Genomic DNA, 25,520 nt, shown 5'->3' with positions numbered 1-25,520 from the left:
TAATCTAATTTAATGATTCCAAATAGTTGACCTTTTTATTACATGTCAATCAATTCTAACAATCATAATTGAATCAAATTTGAATTTTATTTTATATAAATTAAATGCGGATTTAAATTAGGATTTTTCAATTTAAATTTATAATTTCATCATATTTTATAATGGATAATTATTTAGATGGGTATTATTAATATTTGTTTTTAAAAAGAATTTATAAGGTTAAAAAAAAAATTACTTTTCAAATGTAAAATAAAATTAGGAGATTAGAAAGACTAATTGCAGAATAATTTTTCAAGTAAAATAATATTATTTTTGTAATTTTCCCAATTAAAGAAATTGATGTGTAAATAAAAATTAACGAAAAAGGAAAAAGAAAAGGAATTTTACTGTGAGATAGTTTCATACAGTCACAGATAGTAGATGACTCCTTCCTCTCTTTCTTCTCTCTCATTTCTCTTATATAATATATATAAAGGAGAGAGTATATGTATATTTTCGTTTTCTTCTTAACTTTTCACAGCTTATTTTTCATTTAATTTGCTCTTTCTTCTGTGGATTCAATTGATCACTGCATTTTCCGGCATTGGCGCCGCCGAGCTCACTCCGGCTACTGCTTTTTTGGCCATTCCATTTGGATTCGTTTTCGAGTAAGTTTTTGAACTTTTGTTCCTTAAGATCTATCTATCTATATATATTGAAAGAAAGAACATATTTTTCTATAATTTTTAAAGTGTAATTTAGATCTAATTTTTTATTTATTTATTTTTTAGTTAATTTGGAGCGAATATGACTGTGGATGAAGTGATGGCCGTGCATGCGGTGGAGGAGGAGATGGCGGCATCGTCTTCGTCCAAGGTTGAGACTGTGGTGAAGGAAGATCACGGGAAAGAGAACGAAAAGGAAGATTCCAATGGCACCAATGGGAAGACTGTCAGGGAAGACACCGATGGTGACGGTGATTACGTTTACGTTAACGGAAACGAAGCCGAAAACGGAGATCTAGTGGAGTCGAATCTTGACAAAAACGGCAATGGCATTGGTGTGGAAGATCAGGGGTTTGAGAGTTTGGAGACTAAAGGAGAAGTCAAATCTAAATTTGATTTGGTAGAAAAGGATGAATCTTGTATTGGAATTGTGGATCAGGACAAAGAATCAGTGGAACTGTGCCACGTGAAGGCTCCCGTTGATGAACAAAAATCGGGGGATCTTGTCGAGGGCGGTCCTGTTTCTGCTACTAATGCTGGGATGGCTGATCAGAATGGAATCTCTGAATTGACTGAAGATGTATTTGTTGATAAGAATATAGTTAAACACACTGTTTCAGAAGCTGCTGTTGTTGATTCCAGTGCTAGACAGAGTGATGAGATTTCTCCTGTCCCTGGCCCTGATGGTAATGGCTCGGCTAATGATAGTGCCCTTGATTTTAGGTCAAAAGAGAATGAGGGCTCCGAAATAGCTGTAGCTGATGATGGTGATTGCAGTGGAGATGGTTTAGTTAATGATAGTGTTGAAGCCCCTGTTTCTGAAGCTGATGTTCTTGATTTCAGGTCAAAAGAGAGTGAGGGCTCCGAAATGACAGTAGCTGATGATGGTGATTGCAGTGGAGATGGTTTAGTTAATGATAGTGTTGAGGCCCCTGTTTCTGAAGCTAATGTGCTCTATTTCAGGTCAAAAGAGGACGGGGGCTCTGAAATGGCTGTAGCTGGTGATGGAGATTTCAATGGAGATGGTTTTGTCAATGACAGTGTTGAGGCAACTGTTTCTGAAGATACTGTTCTTGATTTCAGGTCAAAAGATAATGAGGACTCTGAAATGGCTGTAGCCGATGATGGTGATTGCAATGGAGATGGTTTAGCTAATGATAATGCTAAGGCCACTGTCTGTGAAGCCAGCGTTATCAATTCCAGGTCAAAAGAGAATGAGGGCTCCGAAATAACTGTAGCTGATGATGGTGATTGCAATGGAGACAGTTTAGCTAATGATAGTGCTAAGACCACAGTCTCTGAAGCCAGCGTTATTGATTCCAGGTCAAAAGAGAATGCGGGCTCTGAAATGGCTGTAGCTGATGGTGGTGATTGCAATGCAAATGGTCTATCTAATGATAGTGCTGAGGCCACTGTCTCTGAAGCCAATGTTATTGATTCCAGGTCAGAAGAGAAAGAGGGTTCTGGAGTGGCCGTAGCTGCTGATGGTGATTGCAGTGGAGATGGTTTAGCTAATGATAGTGCAAACGCCACTGTCTCTGAAACTAATGTTATTGATTCCTCGTCAGAAGAGAAAGAGGGCTCTGAAATGACTGTAGCTGCTGATGGTGATTACGGCGGAGATGGTTTACCTAATGATAGTGCTAAGGCCACTGTCTCTGGAGCCAATGTTGAGGAATCTGAAGTGGCTGTAGTTGTTAATGGTGATTGCAGTGGAGATGGTTTAGCTAATGGTTCTGCTGAGGCCGCTGTCTCTGAAGCTGCAGTTGTTACTAGGAATGAACATAAAGGGGTCTGTGATGATGAGGTTCCTATTGTCTCTGTGCCTGACAGTAATGGGGATTGTTTCCCTGATGTTAGTGAAAATGACACTGTTTCAGAAGCTGTTCTTGTTGATTCCAGGGTTGAACAGAACGACGGTGTTCCAGTCTGTGTCTCTGGTTCTGATACTGTGGAAGATACTTCAGAAGTTTTCAAGCCTGAACAGAATGAGTCTGAAGCTGATTCTCCTGGTCCTGTATCTGATGGTGATGGTTATGGATACAGGCCTGAGCAAAATGGGTTCTCTGGAATTGCTGAGACTGTGCTCCCAGATGTTGCATCTGGAAATGAATTGGTTAAAGATGGGGAAAGTTTAACAGCTGTGGATGACTTTCCTGTGGAAAGTGGTTCAGATTTGGAACCAAATACTGAACGAGATTTGTGCTTGGAGGCAGATATCCATTTAGAAAAAGAAACCGGTAATGGTTCTTTATCTGATGAATGTGGAGAGGCCTTGCAGGATGTTCACACTCAGGATGGTATTTCAGAGGCAGTTCAGATTGACAACTCCAGTGATTCAGGTTTAAACTCACAACAAGGTCAGTCTTCTGAATTTGTGGAAAGTATAAATGAGAATGTGCATGTTGAAAGGGCTACTACTAATGATATGGTAACTGACTCAGCTGATGTTGCGGAAGGCTCATCCTCTAAAGTTATGCTCAGTAATAATTTAAGTATTGAAAATGGTGTTATTGATACTACAGATAAGACTTTTCCACCTTCTTCTGTTGATGATGAGAAACTGGAAACTGAAGGTGAGAATAGCAGAGTGGGTTTAGATCCCTGTCTTGTTGAGAACTCGGAGATGGATATAAAGGCTGAGAGTGATTCTATTGATGATAAATTTAAGTCAAGATGTGTGGCAAATGATGATGATTCTATCATATCCAAAGAGGCCGAGGTTTCAAAAGTGCTTGTTGAATGTCATAGCACTGAAACTGATGAGAAATTGGTAGCTGTGGCTGATGTTCAAGATGATAGTAACTCGGTTGCTGCTGTAAGTAATGATGAGAAAGCAGCCGCCCCAATTGAACAATTGTCTGCAGATATTTCTGACAATGATGAGCTTGTATATGAATCTAGAGAATCAGATTGTGATACTAACAACAATGAGCAAACTTGTGCTGTCATAAAGGGTGGAATTCAGTTTGGTAGTGTTGTTACAGGTCAAGAACCAGAAGAACCAGAAGGCGTTGATGAGGTTGAAAGGAAAAGTCCATTTTACTTTTTGATCAGGGTCCCAAGATATGATGATGAAAATTTAAAAGAAAAAATCAGGCTTACTCAAATTAGAGTTGATGAAGAAACTCAAAGTCGGGATGCCATTCGAATTGAAATACAAAAGATGAGGGTAAGAATGTTCATGATATCCTTTCTGAAAAAGAATTCATATATTTGTTTGTTTCTTTTCTAATGGTTGATAAAATGCTTAAATAGGCTGTTTGCAAGAAATATGGCGATAACATTGATGCTGCCATATCCCAAGAAAGAGCAGTACGAGATTTGCATAGGTCCAAACGTCAAGAAATAGACTCTATTCAATCTATGATGAACATTGAGGATATTGATGCTCAGGTAAGTTCCTGTTTTATTCCATTTTGGATATTTTTGTCTATATTTTCTTTTTAAATATATGATTGATTGTTCTCACCATATCACCTGCAACCAGATACGAAACATGGAGCACATGATACAACATGAAACCATGCCTCTTAAGGATGAAAAACAGTTTATTCATCAAATCAAGCAATTTAAGCAAACTCGTGAGCGGATCTCTTCTAGTATGAGCAAGCAGGATGAAGTTCAGCAGGGTTTGGACCAAAAAGACCAAATTAAGGAGCGCATGAAGGTAGTAATTTCAGTTTACTCTTGTTATACCTGCCTTTATGTTTTTTTTTTTCTTTTTCCTACTTTGCTTTATGATTATAGATTCCCTTAGTATTGTCTACTAAAATTGTGAAGAATTGAAGGGAGTCATTCCTTAGTTTTATTTATTTGATAATAATTAATGTAGGATGATATCCACCATGTTAGTTGTTAGACCGTACATCTTTGTTCTGTACTGTTAATACTTTTTTTTATTGCTTATTTAATTTCATTCTTCTCCATGTACAGCCTTTAAAGAAAGAAGCAGATCAATTGAAAGTCAATCTCCTGAAGGCCGAGGCAGTTACTAAGGCTGCTAAGAAAGAGTATCACGATGAAACTGAAAAGTTAAACAAATTGCAGTCCCAGTTCAAAGCTGCTGATGACATTCGCCAAGAAGCTTACGCGCTGCTGCAGAGTTTGAAGAAACAATCATATGAGAAGGTACTTCTAATCCCTGCGAGCCTTTCTTATTATGTATAGGAAGATGGTCATTATTATATCTCTCTTACATCATGCTAACTTCTGGTCACTCTAAGATCCAAAAAAAAGTGAAAGCGCATATTATAGGAATGAGATGTGGAAGTTATTGTACACTTGTTTTTATGATGTATCATGCATTGTTAGTGTTTCATCCATTGAATTGTATATTGCATACCAGGATTGCTTTAAGAATGTTTTCCCATTATTTTCCTGCTGTATCTGTTGATTCAGCAGGTGTTCCTGCTGGAACTAATTTTGTGGTTTTTATTTTCTATTCTGAACTATGTTTAAGGTCAATTGAGATACTGCTTCTTATCTTCTAGGCTTCTTGCTGAAGGTTGATCACCATTCCTCTAGTTTTTTACTTCGTATCTCTTCAATACAGTCTGGTGTTGTAGTGTAATAAAATTGCATTTTATTTTTCTGTTTAGGTTGACTATTTGTTTATGAAAGTAAAATATTGATAAAAGATGATGACCTACTCTTGAATTTTGCAGAACAAATACTTCTATCAGTACAGGGATGATGCAAAGGCAGCAAATGATTTGGCTTTGAAAGGGGACAAAGAGGCACTCCAAAATCTGTGTGTTAACCAGGTGAGCTTATGCTTTTAATTTTAATTCTTGAATGTCAAAATCGTATGTATATTTGTCTAAAACAGTTGATGGTTCAGGTGGAGAAATTTATGGAATTGTGGAACAACAATGATGAATTCCGTAAAGAGTACATCCGATGCAATACCAGAAGCACATTAAGGAGGCTGAGGACATTAGATGGCCGTGCACTTGGTCCTGATGAGGAGCCACCTGTAATTCCTGCAATTCCTAAAGTTGTAAACGAACGAGTGGCCAAGGATCAAACAGTTTCCAGCTCAACTTTGGAAGAGCGAACTCAAGAGAAGACTGCACCTGCAAAAGCTGAAATAGCTAAGGCTAAACCTGCGGCAAAGTCCATGGAACAAAAGAACCTGACAAGTAAATCAGAAAAGCCTGTGAAATCTGTCCCTCCTGCAAGTGGTTCAACCACTGCTTCTAGCAGGGATAAAATTGAAGAAGCAGAAGAAAAACCGAAGATAACAAAGGAGGAAGAGGAAATGGCTAGGAAGGCAGAGGAATCGAGAAAGGAAGAGGAAGCAGCTAAATTAAGGGAGCAACGTCGGTTGGAGGAGATAACTAAAGCTAAGGAGGCACTAGAAAGGAAGAGGCGAAATGCGGAGAAGGCACAAGCCAGGGCTGCACTAAGAGCTCAGAAAGAAGCTGAGCAGAAAGAGAAGGTAAATTCCTCTTGTTCATTCACACTATAATATTCCATATTGGGTCCTTGTAATGTAGCAATACTCGATACATTTTGCCTGTATACGGATTCAGTGGAATAATCCTTCATGCAGGAAAGAGAAAAGAGGGCAAAGAAGAAAGAAAGAAGAAAGGTGGCTGCAGCAGGAGTAGGGGATGCAAGTGTTACAGACGAAACCGAATCTGCTCTGACTTTGGAAACTCCAGCTGAAACTCCAAAAGATTCTGAAAGTAAAGAGAAACCTGTGACAGTGGCAAAGAGGTCTCAAAAGCCACCACAGTTCACAAAACAAAGCAAGGCAAAATCCATTCCGCCGCCACTTCGTAACCGTGGTAAGAGAAGGATGCAGCAATGGATGTGGGTCCTTGTTACATCCCTGATTGTTTTGGCCTTGTTTTTGGCCGGAAACTATAACTTCTCTTTCAACTTTGGGCTGCTGCAAAAGTTTAACTTTTAGACACACACATATATATATACATATATTGGCTCAATTAGCTGGCAAGTAATCAACATAGACTGGGTCGATATCTCCATTTGATATAGGCAATTCTTTTGTGCTCTTCTCGGGGTGGGGTTTTTTTTTTTTGTCATTATTTATTCCTTAGTCTTGAATTCTATTACAATAGTGTCATTGGATTAGATTGGTTGACGGTCAACTGCTAAGTTAATATAAGAGAACTTCCACTGGTATTGTTAAGTTGGTGTGTTGATGGACGATATATTATTATTATTTTATTATAATAATAATAACGAGATACTATACTGGTTTCTTTATAGACTTCTCCCTCTACTATTTCTTTCTCCCTTCATCAGAATTATTTTGTTAAGGAATCTTACTTTTTTTTCCTATGTTAAAAATACTCAACAATTAAACTCTGCGGTCATAGAAATTATATTATCATTTTATCATAGAAGAATATCCACAAAAGAAATAGATACTTATTTTCGGAAAAAAAGTATTGTTAGATGGCTAAACAATCTTATTTAAGGGTTAAAGTGGGGCTTTGGGTAGTTCTAGACATTATATATATAAAAAGAAAAAGAAAAAATATGGCTAAACCATCACTTGAAAAAATAATATAGGAAAATATTTAGTACAAAATCAGTGAAAAAGGACTTATTTAGAAATAAAATAAATTAAAAGTTCTTGTTTATTGAAAAATATAAATTAAAAGTTCCGGTTTATTGCAAAATTAGAGATGAATAACACCACGGTTAACCCTTGAATGCCAATGAATAAAACAATTTTGGATGTGACTTTGTCATCAATATATCCTTATTATGTACCAAAGGTATGAGACTTAGATCCATATAAAAAAAAAGTAAGAGTTTTCCTAGTGGAGTTTATATGGATTTAGACTGGACTAAGTTTAATAACTAACTTTTGGGGTGTGATTATTTAAAGATCTGTATCACCTTTAATCGAATAATTCAAATATTATAGGATTCATTCTTGGATTTTTACGTTTGTTAGTTGTTTAAATATGAAATGACACAAACCTTGAGAATTTACACCTAATTTTCTTTAGTAATTTGTGAAAATTAAATAAAATCAAATTCTTATGTATAAAATTGCACAAAATCATAGTTCATATATAACATTGCACATTTAACTAAAATCCATATATAGTTTTGAGATTTATCAATAAGCACAAAAGATAAAAGACCTTGAAGCCAAACATGAGAATCAAACTCATTTTTTACCCTTAGTCAAATGAGTTCCAACATTCAATCTTTTATCTCAAGTGGACTTGATCTTTGAAAGTGGAACTCAATTGAGCTCTAGCCAAACTTTGAGCTTGAGTTTCGATTTGTGCTCTACTTGACTCAATTACACCCCATAAACATACGTCCATGAAAGGCGACGTTATAGAACAAAGTATTAACATTTGCATACAAAAATCAACAACTTATACTAATTTAAGCGTGCCCTCCAATGTTCCATTTGTCTCCGAGAGGATGATGATGGATATAGGCAAAGAATGCAAAATCAAAGTTATTGCCAAAGCCCTTGCTTACTCCATCATGTATTTTACAGGTTCTATTACACATCCCCGTCCCCCAAAAAAACGAAAATAAGGTGAAATGATGAAAGCTTATGGTCTATTAGTGCAGCACATTTAACATATCTTGATCAGCTTCGACCATGTAGAGATTTGGTTGCTTTTGAGGCCAAAGCTAATGCCTTGGCTCGTGTACTTGTCATCATCCACTCCCTCTCTGCACGGCGCTGATGCTGTCTTGCATTTTTTGCACGCTTTGGAGCTAAACGTGTGTCTCTTTCCACAAAGGCAAGTCTAAACTTTTCTGCTATGGATAACTCATTGGCACTTGAAAGTGAAGGAGACATTGCCTTTGGCATAGATCGACAAATAGACCATGTTTTGGGATCAATGTCCTCAACAATCGGATCATCCAAAGCAACATCTGGAAATGCTTCCCTAGGAACTTCAGTTCCTTTAAAACCAAAGAGTGAGGGCTTCGGATTTACAATTATCCGTGGGCATTCAGCCGACAACATCTCCAATGAGTCTTCATCAATTTTCGGCTGCCGAAGAAAAGCAACAAGGTTTATTATCAAGCCTTGACCACATAGATTTAACGGGATGAAAATAAGAAAAAGCAAGTCATTACCCACACAAGCCAACGCAAAGACTGTGCACCATGACCAATCTCCATGGTATCAAGCTCCTCCCAAGAATCTCCCTCCACATCATTCAGCTTTGGCTTCAGTATGCCTAAGCATCGCCGGGCTGTTGACTCGCTTGAAGGGCACCCTCTGCAATATTAACTTTGGTTCATAGCCTGTTTATGAGGTTTATACCCCTTGTCAAACCCTAATGTCCTGCTTCAATATCATTGCATGCGATTGAAACAGGAAAAAAAAAAAGGGTCGAAAGTACCAAGTCTAACTAGTTTCATGCGCAAAACAGTTCAGTAAGCTACAATTATCTGTCTTCAGGGTCTGACAAGTTCAGAACATTTTAGAATCAAAGTGCTTATTCATTAATTGAAAACTAACAAGGTTCAACCAAAATACCACACATCTATCTATTCTACATAAACCATCTGATATGAGATCATTATTATTTATAATGTTAAAGCATTCAAGATTATCTTGTTAGTGAACCCATAAATTTGAAGAACTTAGAGTGGAACTCAATTATTCAAATATATAAAACATGAAATTTGCATGAACCCTAATAAATAACATGCATGGAGATGAGAGTTTACCCGCATCTCATCGTCTCCAATGAATGACAGTGCCGTACAAGTTCAGAAACACCATTGGCAGTAATTTTTTTGCATTGGCTGCATAGAAGCTGTCTCAGAAACCGGTTTATCAATTGAATTCAAAAGATAAATTACATATTTTCATACCTTATATCCACAGCCCGAAGAGATTTGCACATTTCAGCTACTTTAGCTAAGCCAAAATTGGAAACATCTGAACCAGAAAGGTCAAGAATTTCCCAAGAACTATCGGCCAAGGAGACGATGACATCATCATTCAGTAATTTTCTTCTCCTTGCTATTGCTGCCAATGGTATCTGTCATCATCCAGTAATGTGACTAGGAATACTAATAAAATACTTCTTAAGCAAAGATTGTAGAAGTAAAATCAGAAAATACAATTAAACAATCCAACAATGCAGTTCCCATAAGCATAAAAATGAACCCTAGAGAAACATAAGATAATACATTAATCATCTTCATCTTCCCTCTAAAGCTAATCCTTACAATTGCTGCCAATTTTATCTGTCATCATCCAACAATGTAGCTTAGAAGAATGCTAATACAAAGTTTCTTCAGCAAGGATAGTTGATATAAAATCGGGACTTATAATTAAACAATCAACAATGAATGAAAGCAATTCCCCCAAGCACTAAAATGAACCCTAGGGAAATAAATGACAATACTTAATCATTTACGGGATGGAACTATCAACCTAAGCAAACAAAGTCTTACAAATACATCATCTCCTCAAAAGCTAGTCTTACAATTGCTAGCAATGTGCCCTAGAAGAATGCCAAATACTAATACAAAGTTCCTCAAGCATGGTTCTAGACATAAATAGACATATCATTAAGCAATTCAATGAATGAACGAACGCAATTCTCCTAAGCATGAAAATGGAACTATAAACCCTGGGGGGAAAAATACATTAATTACCTACGGATGAAACTATTAACCTAAGCAAACAAATTCTTCCAAATTAATCATTTCTTCGAAAACTTTAGGAAGCAAACCCTAATACAAGATTATTTAACACACGCAATTAAGGATTAACAGATAAAATTAAATTTCACCTTAATATCCGCGGGAAAATTAACAGCAATTTCACTTAAATCCTCGATAATTTCCTCCAGATGCCGACCAATAACTCCAAGGCACAAGCTCACTAAACTAGGAGGTTTCGTCTTCTCAATGCGTAACCCTATCATAAAAAATCGTAGTCTTTTTTAATTAATTCAACTACAAAAATTTTTTTGTTCTTTCAATTTCAATTACAAATAACATAGAACTTGCATCAAAATTTAAGAGAAAAAATGCAGAAGAGAAAAAGAGAATACTTGATGAGTGAAGAGAAGGTATCAAACGAGAGGATTTAAAGTTCCAATCAGCGTTCAGATCGAGCTTCTTCAACGAGATTTCTACGGCTTGTCGAGCAGATTTTCCCTTTTCCATCAAAATTTTATTTTTTAATTATTCAATTTCGTATAGAAAGAGAGGCGATGCGATGAATTTGGATTTTTGATTAACTTCGCTCCTCTTTTATACGATTAAAAAACCATACCAAAATGATTGCCGACTTCATCAAGAGAGAAAATAAATAAATGAACTTCACCAATAGTCCCTATATTTTATTTAAAATTACGTTTCAGTTATCAAAATTTTAAAATTAACAAAATTATCCGTTATTAAATTATTATAAAATAATCACTCTTATTATTGAATAATGTACATTTGATATCACAACATTTTGCACATGTATTGCCACATAATTAGCTGATGTGGTGATAAAATGTTCTTACAAGAACATGATACATATTTAAATTATTTGGCAATTTGCAATTGTAGCATATCCTAGGGCAAGTACTTGGAGTCTTCAGTAAGGTTGCCAAAGCTGCCATCTGTGTTGTTTAGCGTATCTTATAGTATAGCCTTTTTATATGTCTCAGGGTGTTGGTCTTCGCTTGAAACTTGTTGAAACCATTTTTTGAAAATAAAAAAAATTTTAGGTTGTCTACTTCTTAAAAAAAATTAAAATTGGGAATCGTCACCAATCTTTATTAGGGTGTGATTGGATCACCTAAAAAACGGCTTTGGTCTACAAGTTTTAGAAAAACGGATTCGGGAGTCAGTTACATATGAGGAAGGATTAGCACCCTCGTAACGCCCAAAATTGGTACCTAGTTAATTAATTAGGGCACGTTTGGTTCGCTGTATTGGATTAGAGGTGTATTGGATTAGAGGTGTATTGGATTAGAGGTGTAATGGAATAGAGGTGTAATAGCAAATCAACTGTTTGGTTGAATGTAATGGAATAGAGGCGTAATAGTAAAACTGTGTTTGGTTGAATGTAATAGAGGTGTAATAGCATAATGGAGAAAACTAAAATGACCAGAATACCCTTAGCATAAATTTGTTTTGGTAAATGATTATTGTTATTGTTATTTAAATTTTAATAAGATTATTTATTATCAAAAATAAATAATTTAATCATATTTAAACATAATTATTATTAAATATATTAAATATATTATAATTAAAATATATAATTTAATAAAATTCTTAATAATTAATATTCTTATATGAATTTACTCAAATCATAATATATGATACTATAAAAGATAATTTGAAATGATTAATATTAAATATATTTTAATTAAAATATATGATTTAATAAAATTTAAAATAATTATAACTAATAAATTATCTTATATGAATTTGTATAATTTAAAATAATTATTATTACATATAATTTAATAAGATATAATTTCATAAAATTATTGATAATAAATTTTCTTATATGAATTTATATAATTTAAAATAATTTATATAATAAATCTATTGTATAACTTTCTCAAAGAGGTTCTTTCATCGTCGGGCATGGGTGTTGAAATCAAATACTTTAAGAAAAATGAATACTTTGACAGGGGTATAAAAAAGGGATACTTCAAGCAAAATGAAGAGTCGGAGAAACATAGCTCTGTATATTCTCTCAGTTGCTATATTTTTTGGTTTTCTTACCTTATTCTCTGAATTTTCTTCCTCAATGAGGTTCTTTTTTATTTTTTGATTTTAGCTTTGCCCCTATGGCATGAACCTTGTGATGAATTAAAAAATTAAAGAAATATATAAAAATGGGTAAAATTACAATGAATCATTACTCCAAAGTTATAAACTAGTTATTCTAATATGATATTAAAATGCCAAGAGTGCAAAACAAATAATTTTCCAAGGATACCAAATCAGAAGGGACTTAAAAGGCCAACTAGACAGAGAAATTCAAGCAGATGCATCGCCGTATTTCATCATTGATATGTTGCATTTTGGATCATAATTCAAATTCAACTACAAATTATAGGTTAATGGGTTTGAAGCAGCACCAACAACTGTAGCCATGGGATTCGACAAATTGGGAGCAGCAAGAATTGCAGTAGTGGTGTTTGATGGAACTGTAGTTCCTACATTCAAACAAGTTTAGTCAGTTAAGTATCTAGCATTTCAATATGATTCAACAAGCATACAATTCAATGTTATAAGAGGTAAAAGCATAACATTTGCCACTCTAAGTCATGTCAATTGCCGGAAGGTAAATGAGCAGAACTGCTAAAAGCTGGTGACCTTTAAAGCCATTATCAAGCCCAAAAGAACAGCAAAATAAAATAATTCGTTGTACATATCAGATATAGATTTTAAACATCCGACCCCAGCCTCTCTCAAAACCTTCCCTCTTCTATCTCGATGAGGAAATTACACAAAAAAGGGAATGGAAAAAAGAAACAACGTAAAATCCTAACAGCTATAATTCCTTAAAAGTTACACCAAGGAGTATAACTGCACCGCATCACATGATCAACCAGCACCGTTTCTATTGAAGTTAATATATTGAAAACGGAAATATATTCCTTGTGTGTATACACTCCATTACACAACCTATTTATACTAATAATCAGATATACTAAGAAGGAAAGTCAAAGATTACACATTACACAACCTATTTATGCTAATAATCAGATATACAAAGGAAAGTCAAAGATTATAAATCCTAATGTGGTGCTAGTCAATCCCTAGAATCATGATACCTTAAGACTACTATCACAACAAGAAGCATATTTTCGTCAAATAATTTATAGCCAGACAAATTAAACATGCAAAAACTAAAAGGGAATGAAGTAAAAGTATCACTGAGAACTTCAATAATGCATCTTCTTCACAAGTGCACATGAATATTTACACATAGATCAAACAAATGAATGAAGGATGCAACCTAGAATGTAATCCATCTAAAATGACAATGCTATATCCTGATAGGAGTAACCTCTTGTCTGGACAAGTGATCAAGATCCTTGGAGGAACAGGGCCAGAGATCCTTGAAACTGTAGCGTGATATAAGATCTAGTAGAGAAGTCTCCAGTGCAGAAGCACCCTCTTCAATTGTTCCAGAAAGAGCTTCTTTCCACCTTTGTTCAACCTACACGGATAAAACAATAGTTATGGCTCTTCTTTGGCGGCCCGGGGGGAGGGGGCGAATCAGCTCAAAGAAAAACAACTCCCAAAGATGATGATTGGGGGTTGACTAAAATATAATTGAAGATATTGTTCAGCAAAGCAGATCTAGACCAGCTTCAAAATAATATCAAGAACTCCTTCATGCATAAAGAAACAAGGATCTAAGAAACCTTCAACAGCTTCGAAAACACACTGGAAATGTATTAAAGTACCGGGTATGATCCAACAGAAATTCTCTACCTTCAACATGCTAGCTAGATCGCCATAAGTTTTCTCGAACTGGGTGAATCGTTTCCAGATCTGCAAAGGAGGGAAATTTCAAACATTAGATGCTATAATGTTAACAAATATAATCAAAACTCACTGTTTTACAAACAAAATATAAACTAGTCATTTCAAAATATACACTTTTTGAGAATAAGAAAACATAGCATTTTCAAATAGTAACTATTTCTCAGCTCTTCTATCATACGCTTGTAAAGGTGTAGTGTCAAGGATGTGAATGAGAAGATTAATTAAGATGCTGCCACCTTCTGCTGGTTCTAACTGCTCAGAAGACAGTAAGATTCTCTTCAAAGTGCAAAACAGTAAAACCAAGGATGTGGACACTTCCCCTTACGGTTGGATATCTATTTCCATTTTCATTTGAGGGTTGATAATATTTTGGACAAGGGCTATTAGCAATGACTTATAGAAAATTTTATAATAAATCAGAAAAGGGATCTGTTCTTGCATTCACATCCTTAGTGGTAGCTGTAGATATCGACACTGATTAACTATATACAAACTTAATTCAAGTAAACTACTCACAAAATTTCATGCTTCTCTAATCCTTGTCATACAATGTACAAACTTAATAAAACTTCTCCAAGAGAAAAAAACAGTGCCCCTGTATGCTCTAGATTATTCAAAAAAAGAAAAAGAAAAACTAACTAACTAACTAAAGAAAAAGGAAACAGTTTATTAATTTCAATATAGTACCTCAATAGATTCTTCTTGTGGTAGTGAGCTTAAGGCTCGCTCAAATAATGCCCGGATGTTTCTGTCATCATTCAAACAAGACAAAAAATCTGCATATCTGCACACATCAGAATATAACAGTGTCTTTATCCACATTGTACAACTTTAATTGCAATGAAAGCAATGAATCATTTAGCAGATTATATGCAAAAATATTAAGACATTCAGCACACTTAAGAACAAGTTGATCACAGCCAAAGAACACTTGAGGCGCACAAGTTTACATTTATTTAATATTTAAAATAATAACTTCAAACTACATAACAGATCAACAGGGCCTTCAGCACTCAAGCCACATGCAGGGAACTCGCACGAGCTGTTCTTAATCTAATCTCTTGTTCTTACCAACAATTTCTCTTTCAAAACTAAAAACCTGATTTCACTAACGTTGTAGGACTAAGAAAACTTGAATTGAGAACTCTAAAACAATGGTTCATGTAATTACTCTTCTGACTTAGATGGTTTGGATGGGATTAATCTAAATAGTCTAAGTTTTCATAAAACAAATGACTGAATACGTCAATTTCCCTCTAAGCAGTAACTAGAAAATCAAGAATTTTAAATGATCTAGATTGAAAGTAAAATTATTGTTTAATTAGCCGTTGAGGCAACAAGGGTAAATATAATAAAGGGAAAGGAGTTAACACTTCGACTTATCTCAAAATTTACTGGCATGACATTTGAACTCTTACTTTCAAGTTGGAGAGCTAATATATATAATGCTTTTACTACCAGTGTTCATTTTCAAGAAAAACATCAAAGAGAACAAATTCCTACAAAACTATCCAACGAGGTAACAACTAACATGCTAATAAAAATAACGAAAAAACAAACATACTCAAGAGGGTTTTGGTGTGCGGAGCAGATAGTGTTGGGAGGAAATGGGGAAGGGAAATTTGATGCCGAGACGAGAAGAAACGATACGACAGATTAATCAACGGAATCAGTGGGAAATGGGAGGAGAAAATGATTAGGACGGAAGAGGAGAGGGTCGGGTAGGGAGGGAGGGTAAAACAGAGAGATGGGGAGGGAGGCCGGGCGTAATGGCTAATACAACGATTTGGGAACGGATTGTAAAACACGGGAATTTGGGGATTAGGGGCGTAATGTAATACGCGCGTAATGGCTAATACAGCGAACCAAACGCCGGATTAGGGGCGTAATGTAATACGCGCGTAATCGGGGCGTAATGGATTGGGTAATACGGCGAACCAAACACGCTGTTAGTGTCTTAAGGTCGAGAATTTGGAAAAAACGTAATCCTTAGCAAAACTTAAAAGGCTACGTATTAAGACCCTTATTATTTCAGAGAAAGAAGATACCACACCCAATGCGTTAGGGCACAGCATTCTAATTTTCCCCAAAATGAATTGGGCCAAAATACTTGCACAATAAAATTTTAAAAGAACATCCACTTATCCAAGATTTAAGAAATCACACCCAATACGTTAGGGCACGATTCCTCTAGAATCCCAAACTCGGAATATTTCCTTTACTTTAAAAGAACATCCACTTATCCAAGATTTAAGAAATCACACCCAATACGTTAGGGCACAATTCCTTTAAAATCCCAAACTCGGAATATTTCCTTTATTATTTTTAAAAAAAATCTTCATTTCGAGAAATCAATGCGTCACATCCAATACGTTAGGACACAACGTGTTGAATTCCCAATAATGAGTTTTTATTTTTTTTTTATTGAAGAGAAATGCTCGATTGTCAGATTTAACGAAGAAAATCGGAACCCAATACGTTAGGGCTCAATTCTCTTGAAAATCCTAAATACCAACATTATCTCAATTTTAAAAAAAATTATCTTTAAATTTGAGTAAAAAATGATGTAACGTGATTTTATACATACAAATGCTATAATAATAACAATAATAAATACATAATCGACATAAAAATAATATAAGCAAATGAATAAAACGAAATAAAAAAAGGGTAATCCATGACATGCAAAATATTAAATGTAAACACAATTATACAATGGATGGGATAGCAAACAAATAAATAAGGATCAAAAGATGTACACATGGAAATTATGAAGATTAAAAATATACATATAATTTACAAATAAAATTTTAGGTTATAGAATTTACATATAAATACAACACATAATATACTTATGAAAATAAGGAAAAAAAATAAGTATATTTTAAAAAAGGAAAAAAAGGTGAGTATTTAATCACTTAAAAACGTAAATATATACATATATATATGAAAATATTCATTTAAAAAAAAGGAAAATATTCTTTTTTTAAAAATATATATATGTGTACATATAAAAGGAATATATATAAATAAAAAAATTAGAATAAAAATAATAATTACACTATTAATTAATAAAATAAATAAAAAGAACATAAAAAACTAAATTGAATTGCAATTAAAAAATCTGGGGTAAATCCACAAATAAATAAAAGTAAAAGGACTAATTTGAACGCACGAGTTACATAGAGGGGCTGGAAGGGAAATTTTCCCTTCTCTTCTAAAACGACGCCGTTCAAAAGGATTAAATTGGAATTTAAAATAAATAAAAGGGTAAATTAAAAAAAACAAAAAAAAACTTAATTACAAAAACATTAAAAGGCGGAGGGGCTAAATAAAAATAGAATAAAATTCGCAGTGGTATCACCTTCTCCTTTTTTTTAAATCGTAAATAAGTAAAAAATAATCGAACGAAAAAAAATAGTAAGCCACCTTTAAAAAACTGTCAATCGTTCTTTTTTTTTATTTCTCTTCCCTCCCTTTTCTCTCTTTTTTTTTACAATGAAGGGAGAGGCCTCTATTTATAGCTGAGCCTCCCCAAATCCAACGGTACAGACCAGTTACATCAACGGCTGAGATTAAAGGGTATCTACAAATTAAATCTCTAAGATTACAAAATCATATATTCTAAGATTGCATATCATATCCAAGATTATATATCATCTCTAAGATTGCATATCATATCTAAGATTGCATATCCTTAAAAATTATGTTTCCATATGTGAGCCCGGGCTAAAATTGGGTATTACAGCTGCCCCTCTTTACTCGTTCTTGTGTAACAGGGACAAAACAAAGACTTTAAAAATGCCCGATTTTGTCCGGTCCTGCTGGATCTTGGTACTCTTCTTCTTTAAGTAGCCTCATTCCTTCCTACTACATCTTCAGAGGTATAGGAATTAGTGCTTCAATCTACTCCACTACAACTTCAGGGAGATAAGACTTGCCATCTTCAGTCTGCCTCACTGAAACTTCAGGAGGATAAGACTTGCTTCCTTAGTCTGCTCCACTGCAACTTCAGGGAGATAAGACTAGATGCGATCTGCTCTCTGTAACTTCAGAGAGATAAGATCTGTGATTTTAATCCGCTCTACTGCAACTTCAGGGAGATAGGATTATCGGCTTTAATCTGCTCCACTGCAACTTTAGGGAGATAAGATTTGCCATCTTCAGTCTGCCTCACTGTAACTTCAGGAGGATAAGACTTGCTTACTTAGTCTTATCCACCGCAACTTCAGGGAGATAAGACTAGATGCGATCTGCTCTCTGTAACTTCGGAGAGATAAGATCTGTGATTTTAATCTGCTCTACTGCAACTTTAGGGAGATAGGATTATCGACTTTAATCTGCTCCACTGCAACTTCAGGAAGATAAGATTTGCCATCTTCAGTCTGCCTCACTGTAACTTCAGGAGGATAAGACTTGCTTACTTAGTCTTGTCCACCACAACTTCAGGGAGATAAGACTAGATGCGATCTGCTCTCTGTAACTTCAGAGAGATAAGATCTGTAATTTTAATCCGCTCCACTGCAACTTTAGGGAGATAGGATTGTCGGCTTTAATCTGCTCCACTACAACTTCAGGAAGATAAGATTTATCATCTTCAGTCTGCCTCACTGTAACTTCAGGAGGATAAGACTTGCTTACTTAGTCTTGTCCACCGCAACTTCAGGGAGATAAAACTAGATGCGATCTGCTCTCTGTAACTTTAGAGAGATAAGATCTGTAATTTTAATCCGCTCCACTGCAACTTCAGGGAGATAGGATTGTCGGCTTTAATCTGCTTCTCACTATCTTAGAAAGATATGATTTGTCGTCTTCGATCTGCTTCACTACTGCTTAGGGAGATAACATCTACAATCTTCAACCTATTCCACTACTGCTCAGGGAAACAAGGCTTGGTGGCTTAAATCTGCTTTCCACTATCTTGGAAAGATAAGATTTGTTGTCTTCGATCTGTTCCACTATTGCTTAGGGAGATAAGATCTACAATTTTCAACCTTCTCCGCTGCTGCTCAGGGAGACAAGGCTTGGTGGCTTAAATCTGCTTCCCACTATCTTGGAAATATAAGATTCGCCGTCTTCGATCTGCTCCACTACTGCTTAGGGAGATAAGATCTACAATTTTCAACCTTCTCCGCTGCTGCTCAGGGAGACAAGACTTGGTAGCTTAAATTTGCTTCCCACTATCTTGGAAAGATAAGATTCACTGTCTTCGATCTGCTCCACTACTGCTTAGAGAGATAAGATCTACAATCTTCAACCTTCTCCGCTGCTGCTCAGGGAGACAAGGCTTGGTGGCTTAAATCTGCTTCCCACTATCTTGAAAAGATAAGATTCACCGTCTTCGATCTGCTTCACTACTGTTTAGGGAAATAAGATCTACAATTTTTACTGATCTGTTCTCTGGAGAACATGACCTGTATAATGAACCTATATTATGCCTAAGATTAGGATGGCATGATCCAAATGCGTCAAATGCTCTTAACTAGATATGTGCGAATGATGTTTGCATGAATGTTTTTTTTAAGAGAATGATCCCACCTGGGTTATCATTGTTCGAAGGTTATTAAGGCTTTAACAGTGACGTGCTACAACGCTTTCTTGCTTGGCTGGCTTTTCTGAAGAAATATTTAGCAGGTTGCCCTCACTGTAAAGCTCAAAGTTTAATCCATTGGGGCGCAAAAATTCATACCATTGTTCTCCCACTGTAACCCAAGGGTATGTGGCTTTTCTTCAATCCTCTCCTATCACAACTCAATGATACAAGATCTAAATCTTTCTGGTCTTTTACACCATTCCCAGGGTGTCGTACCAAAAGCTCATGCGCAAATGAAGGCTCTCTTCCCTGAGGTAACCTCTTTCTATGGCCCGGTGATCATTACTTTGTCACCCACCTGATGTCTTTTTATTTTGTTCGATCAATGTTTTTTGACAATAAAATCCAAAGAGATAGTCTTCATTTAGACTCTTCCTTCTCAGATTTCTAACCTTTTTTAAAACTTGGTGCGTTCTAAACAATAGTCCTGTTTCAGGTTCCTGTATTATTTAGAAACTTCTAAAGTAATATGCAAAACCTCCATTGTGAAAGTTTTATTAGTCCATTAATCATTATTCCAATGCAACATGTTTGCTAAAAGGGTATAACAATGGATGAGAATACAATTGGTTCTGAGCATAGCTCGAAAGGAATAAATTATCAACAAAAGTAGATAAGGATAGCAAAGAAATTGATTGGGAATGTGTATCTTAGAAAAGAATGAAGTATTCCAAGAATAACAAATTCAATATAAAAAAAATTGGATGCCCCAAATATCGCAGCTTGAACTTCTCTGTACAAACTTTCTGAAGACCCTCCTGAGTTTGACATGTGTTTGAGAGATCTACAGTACTCTGTCGCTGCCTCAAGATGTCGTCTACCCTTTCCTGTTGATTCAAGTATAGCAAGATCATCATATGCCCCAATCTGATCAAAATTTGAACTGCTCTGATCACCTCATGCCCCATTTTAATCAATATTTGAGCCGCCCTTTTCGGGTTTTCAACTCAAATCCCCTTTGGTCTGAAGGCGTCCTTTGCAGATTTTCCTTTTACTTTTTCTTTTTCTTTTTTCCTTTTTCCTTTTCTTTTTTCTCTTTTTTTTTGAAATATTTTTTGATTGAATCTGAACTCATAGGATTAGGCATGTCCTTGTTATCCCTTCTGATCGACGTTTTTCCAGATAAGGCCCTCAATATAAGGTCCTTCTCAACTTGGATAAAATTCTTTTTGTATGGGAAAGATCCTCTTCAATACCAGGTCCCTCTCAAGGAGTTCTCTAGTACGGATCCTTTTTTGTGAGGTCGCATCATTTTCTTTTGGCGCATTTGACCATGATGGATAACATTGAACATTCATCTTCAATTAGATCTTAAAACTTAGAGTGAAAGAATCTTGCCTTCAATAGGCAAAACCACGATAGGCCCAAGAGAAAGTCATTGCCCCGGTAGAGTTCCTTTTTTTGCCATCTTTTCTTTGGGCAATATAGCATTAATCGTGAACAGACTGCAAACTTTTGATATTGTGCTATTGTTCAAATTTAGTACATTGTCAGATATGATCCTTTTGGCGTTCTATATGATTCTTCAAGAATTGACATACGAAGTAGCTTCCACACATTTAGTAAAGTGATTGACGATCACAGAGATGAATTGATGGTCGTCAGACTCTTTTGGCGAGATCGACCAAATGACCTCTATGCCCCACATAAGGAGAAGTCATGTACCCTGATAATTCTTTGTAGGGTGAGATCCATTTTCCGACTTGTTCTACCATCCTTAACAGGTCCAGAAATAGGCTACGATCTATGACATCTTCAAAGTTATGAGATCCTTCTAAACACATGTCTCGCTCAGAAGGAGATTCTGAGTCAGTAGCAGCATCACTCATGTCATTGATATTTGAGGACCCATAGTAATTGTAAAAGAATATACAAAAGAATGTGTGAATTTACGAATGATTATTTATACAATATAATTATGAACGAAAGAATGATGTGGAAGAAAATGCAAAAGAATGAAAGAATAATTACTCGCAAAGAATAAAAAAATATTGGCTCAAATACAAAGATGTATGTTATTAGAATAATGATGTTCAGACATGAGCCTATTTCACAAAGGAATTCCTATCGTTTTTAGGCTAAAAGCAACAAGAATGTTCTGAACATTACTCTAAACAAGCTCTAAAGACTACAGAGATTTCTTCCGCAATCCAATTACTTAGAACACTCCCAAATTTTATAAGGGCAGACATCTAACAAGGTCCCTTTTCAATTGTGTCTCCGTATGTGAACACTTCTCAACACCTCTTCATATATTGCATTCATACCATTATCAATCATGATTGGGTAGTGAATTTCCTGCATTAGATGAGTCATCCAACTTGACAATACCCATGTTGATGAATTTTTCAACTAGCTTTTTGAAGGCAATGCATTTCTCTATTGAGTGCCCCGTAATTCCCGCATGATAATCGTATTGTGCACCTGTGTCGTACCATTTGGGATACGGGGGCTGTGGAGGTTTCACACGTAAAGGAGCAACAACATGCATATTGAATAAGCTTTGATATAGCTCCTTGTACGATAATGAAATTGGCGTGAACTGGAGATTTTCAGTACATGGCTTCACATATGATTCTTGCTTTAAAGGAACCTGATGGCTGGTGGTTTCTGTCTTTAACCGGCCCACAGCGATTGGTCTTGGGTGGCCCTTGTTATATCTGAATTCATTTTTCCCCTTATTCCCTTTCTTCCTAGAGGCTTTTATAGTATCTGGGTGCTCTATCTTCACCTGTTTTATTTTTGATGAATTATCAAGAGCAACATGATTGGATTTTAAGTTTGTCAGGCGATATACTGGTGTCGATGTACCAGTCAGATATTGCCGGGATCTGATAGTAAAGAGTGCCTCTTGTGGACATGCGTCTGGTTGGGCCTGGACACTTATCAAGGTAAAATCTGGAGAATATATAGGGTCCTCATTATCATCCCTAAAGTGAGTCTCTAGGCTTTTCCCTTTACCCAATAACTGGGTTAGCTGGCTCATATTTATTTGGAATTCTAGCATCTGATTCCTCATTTCTTGTTGAAATTCAGTCAATTGCTTTTGCATCTGTATTTGCATTTGCTCTATTCTCTCCAATCTTTGGTCCATGCCTCTTGGCTTTGCTCGGGTACTATAACAGTGTTCGGTTGATTGGTTGGTTTCCAGATTAACTGAGGAATGATGTAAATTAATTAGAATATTTTAATGTTTTTAAATGCATGTGAAGTAATGCAATGCATGAATGCAAAAAAGACGTCAATTTTGATTCAATTCCATATAAGAAAACCTTACTAGAAAGCAAATTTCTTTACATAAAGCGAATTACAAGTAAGATTTTGCCTTAGTACCCATAACTCTGATCTTCCTAAGTAACAAAACTAATTCTTGCCTCCGATCCGACTCTAATTCATACTTCATACTCAGCATGTCAGCCTGTACTGCTAAAATCTGTATGTAATCAACTACTTCTCGAATCTAGACCACAGCTTCCTTCATAAGATGATCTCTGCTCCTAACTTGACTCTGAAAGTGGTGGAGCTGTTCATTATTACTACTTTCGTTTGCGTTCAAGTGCTTGATTTGGATTTCACAATTTTGCAGCATCGTTTCTAGCTTTTCCAAGGAATGCACTTGCTGTCCCTCTTTTGCTTAACTCGTGCAGCGACCCACTACTCACTCATCCATGTTATACCTATTAGCTTCTTTGAAAAGGTTGGCACATTTACCGTTCTCGAGTAAACTCTATCCACTTGAAACTTTGAACATCGGAGTAAAGCCACATATTTTTCTATCGTAGGTACCAAATCGACATTCCCAAACGTGAAGCAACTGTAAGCAGGATTCCAAAACTGGGCGAGGGCTCGAAACAAATGTTTGTCTACCTTCACATCAAGCAAATAAGGCAAGTCCCCATAATTGTCGTAAAATAACTGCCTAGCCTTATTATTCCATTGATTCCAAATTTCTTTCAACTCCTGCAAATTGTTTTGAGTTACACTGATGCGAGTAAAATCCTATAATTCCGATACATACCTATCGGCCAGGATATCACCCTTTTCTTGCTGCGTTGTTTCAGACCAAGTTCGGACAGCCGCATTGTCCTCCACTTTATCAAGAAACCCTTTTTCCATGTCAAGCTTTCTATCTAGCAACCGAATCTGAACTGACGCCTTTTATGATGAAATGAAATGACATGTCATGCAAACAAAATAAAACACAAAAGGTCAGTGTCATATAATATAAAATATAATCAAGAAATAGTAAAACACCTAATCGGATGTCTACTAGGGTTCAGTATAGTTCTACCTAGGGTGGATTCCTAAGGTTCATTATATGAAGTTTGGCTTCTAGGGTAAAGGTACCCGAATCAGCAGATTCCTCCATCCTCACCCATTATAGGCTCATATGGATCGAGTTCGGTTCAGGGGAATACATTTCCCTATGACTGCACGGAGATGAAAATCTCACGAAGACATAGGTACGGATGTATCCTGAAAGCAATCCACTACCCTACACAGAGGTGAAAACCTCACGAAGGCATAGCTTCTCACTTCCACTTAAAAGGGTACAAATGTTCAACTCATGAAATGTATAATGCAAACAATATTTAAGGAATACGATAATGAATGCGAATGGATGTTATGATTTTTTTTAAAAAAAATTTCTCGACCGTAAGACAAAAATTAATCAATTTTGTGGCTCGACTCTCTTCTTTTTAAAAAAATTTTCCCCAGTGGAGTCGCCAAGCTGTCGAAACCATTTTTTGAAAACAAAAAATTTAGGTTGTCGACTCTAAAAAAATGAAAATTTGGGAGTCGCCACCAATCTTTATTAGGGTGTGATTGGATCACCTAAAAAACGGCTTTGGTCTACGAGTTTTAGAAAAATGGATCCGGGAGTCAGTTACGTATGAGGAAGGATTAGCACCCTCGTAACGCCCAAAATTGGTACCTAGTTAATTAATTAGTGTCTTAAGGTCGAGAATTGGAAAAAACGTAATCCTTAGCAAAACTTAAAAGGCTACGTATTAAGACCCTTATTATTTCAGAGAAAGAAGATACCACACCTAATGCGTTAGGGCACAACATTCTAATTTTCCCCAAAATGAATTGGGCCAAAATACTTGCACAATAAAATTTTAAAAGAACATCCACTTATCCAAGATTTAAGAAATCACACCCAATACGTTAGGGCACGATTCCTCTAGAATCCCAAACTCGGAATATTTCCTTTACTTTAAAAAAACATCCACTTATCCAAGATTTAAGAAATCACACCCAATACGTTAGGGCACAATTCCTTTAAAATCCTAAACTCGGAATATTTCTTTTATTATTTTTAAAAAAATCTTCATTTCGAGAAATCAATGCGTCACATCCAATACGTTAGGACACAACGTGTTGAATTCCCAATAATGAGTTTTTATTTTTTTTTGATTAAAGAGAAATGCTCGATTGTCAGATTTAACGAAGAAAATCGGAACCCAATACGTTAGGGCTCAATTCCCTTGAAAATCCTAAATACCAACATTATCTCAATTTTAAAAAAAATTTATCTTTAAATTTGAGTAAAAAATGATGTAACGTGATTTTATACATACAAATGCTATAATAATAACAATAATAAATACATAATCGACATAAAAATAATATAAGCAAATGAATAAAACGAAATAAAAAAAGGGTAATCCATGACATGCAAAATATTAAATGTAAACACAATTATACAATGGATGGGATAG

At 35.5% G+C, this 25,520-nt stretch overlaps 3 protein-coding genes across 5 annotated transcripts; 1 reads left to right on the top strand and 2 right to left on the bottom strand.

Annotated features, from left to right (window-relative positions):
- Window positions 1-410: 410 nt before the first annotated feature.
- Window positions 411-6,941, top strand: LOC107943386 (uncharacterized). 2 transcript variants are annotated; one of them, XM_041087008.1, is made up of 9 exons: window positions 428-647; window positions 771-3,064; window positions 3,230-3,876; window positions 3,963-4,100; window positions 4,195-4,374; window positions 4,641-4,835; window positions 5,372-5,470; window positions 5,548-6,147; window positions 6,262-6,941. In XM_041087008.1, exons 2-9 carry the CDS (start codon window positions 787-789, stop codon window positions 6,622-6,624), a joined length of 4,500 nt encoding a protein of 1,499 aa, XP_040942942.1. In that variant the 5' UTR covers window positions 428-647; window positions 771-786; the 3' UTR covers window positions 6,625-6,941. The 2 variants fall into 2 exon arrangements, with proteins under 2 accessions (XP_040942941.1, XP_040942942.1); XM_041087007.1 differs by having other exon boundaries at window positions 411-647; window positions 771-3,876.
- Window positions 6,942-8,061: 1,120 nt separating this feature from the next.
- On the bottom strand, window positions 8,062-11,027 carry LOC107943391 (uncharacterized). Its single transcript, XM_016877142.2, has 6 exons — window positions 10,742-11,027; window positions 10,478-10,605; window positions 9,549-9,718; window positions 9,402-9,479; window positions 8,802-8,946; window positions 8,062-8,715 (listed from the first exon to the last, which is right to left on the bottom strand). Exons 1-6 carry the CDS (start codon window positions 10,854-10,856, stop codon window positions 8,302-8,304), a joined length of 1,050 nt encoding a protein of 349 aa, XP_016732631.2. The 5' UTR covers window positions 10,857-11,027; the 3' UTR covers window positions 8,062-8,301.
- Window positions 11,028-12,331: 1,304 nt separating this feature from the next.
- LOC107957504 (cleavage stimulation factor subunit 77-like) lies at window positions 12,332-15,695 on the bottom strand. 2 transcript variants are annotated; one of them, XM_016893025.2, is made up of 4 exons: window positions 14,889-15,695; window positions 14,148-14,207; window positions 13,717-13,869; window positions 12,332-12,859 (listed from the first exon to the last, which is right to left on the bottom strand). In XM_016893025.2, exons 1-4 carry the CDS (start codon window positions 15,021-15,023, stop codon window positions 12,761-12,763), a joined length of 447 nt encoding a protein of 148 aa, XP_016748514.2. In that variant the 5' UTR covers window positions 15,024-15,695; the 3' UTR covers window positions 12,332-12,760. The 2 variants fall into 2 exon arrangements, with proteins under 2 accessions (XP_016748514.2, XP_016748515.2); XM_016893026.2 differs by having other exon boundaries at window positions 12,332-12,850.
- Between the last annotated feature and the right edge of the window lie 9,825 nt (window positions 15,696-25,520).

The sequence above is a fragment of the Gossypium hirsutum genome, chromosome D01, assembly GCF_007990345.1.
Source record: "Gossypium hirsutum isolate 1008001.06 chromosome D01, Gossypium_hirsutum_v2.1, whole genome shotgun sequence".
NCBI lineage: Eukaryota > Viridiplantae > Streptophyta > Magnoliopsida > Malvales > Malvaceae > Gossypium > Gossypium hirsutum.
The sequence above is the reverse complement of the archived record's forward strand: the minus strand, read 5'-3'. Positions and strand labels throughout refer to the sequence as shown.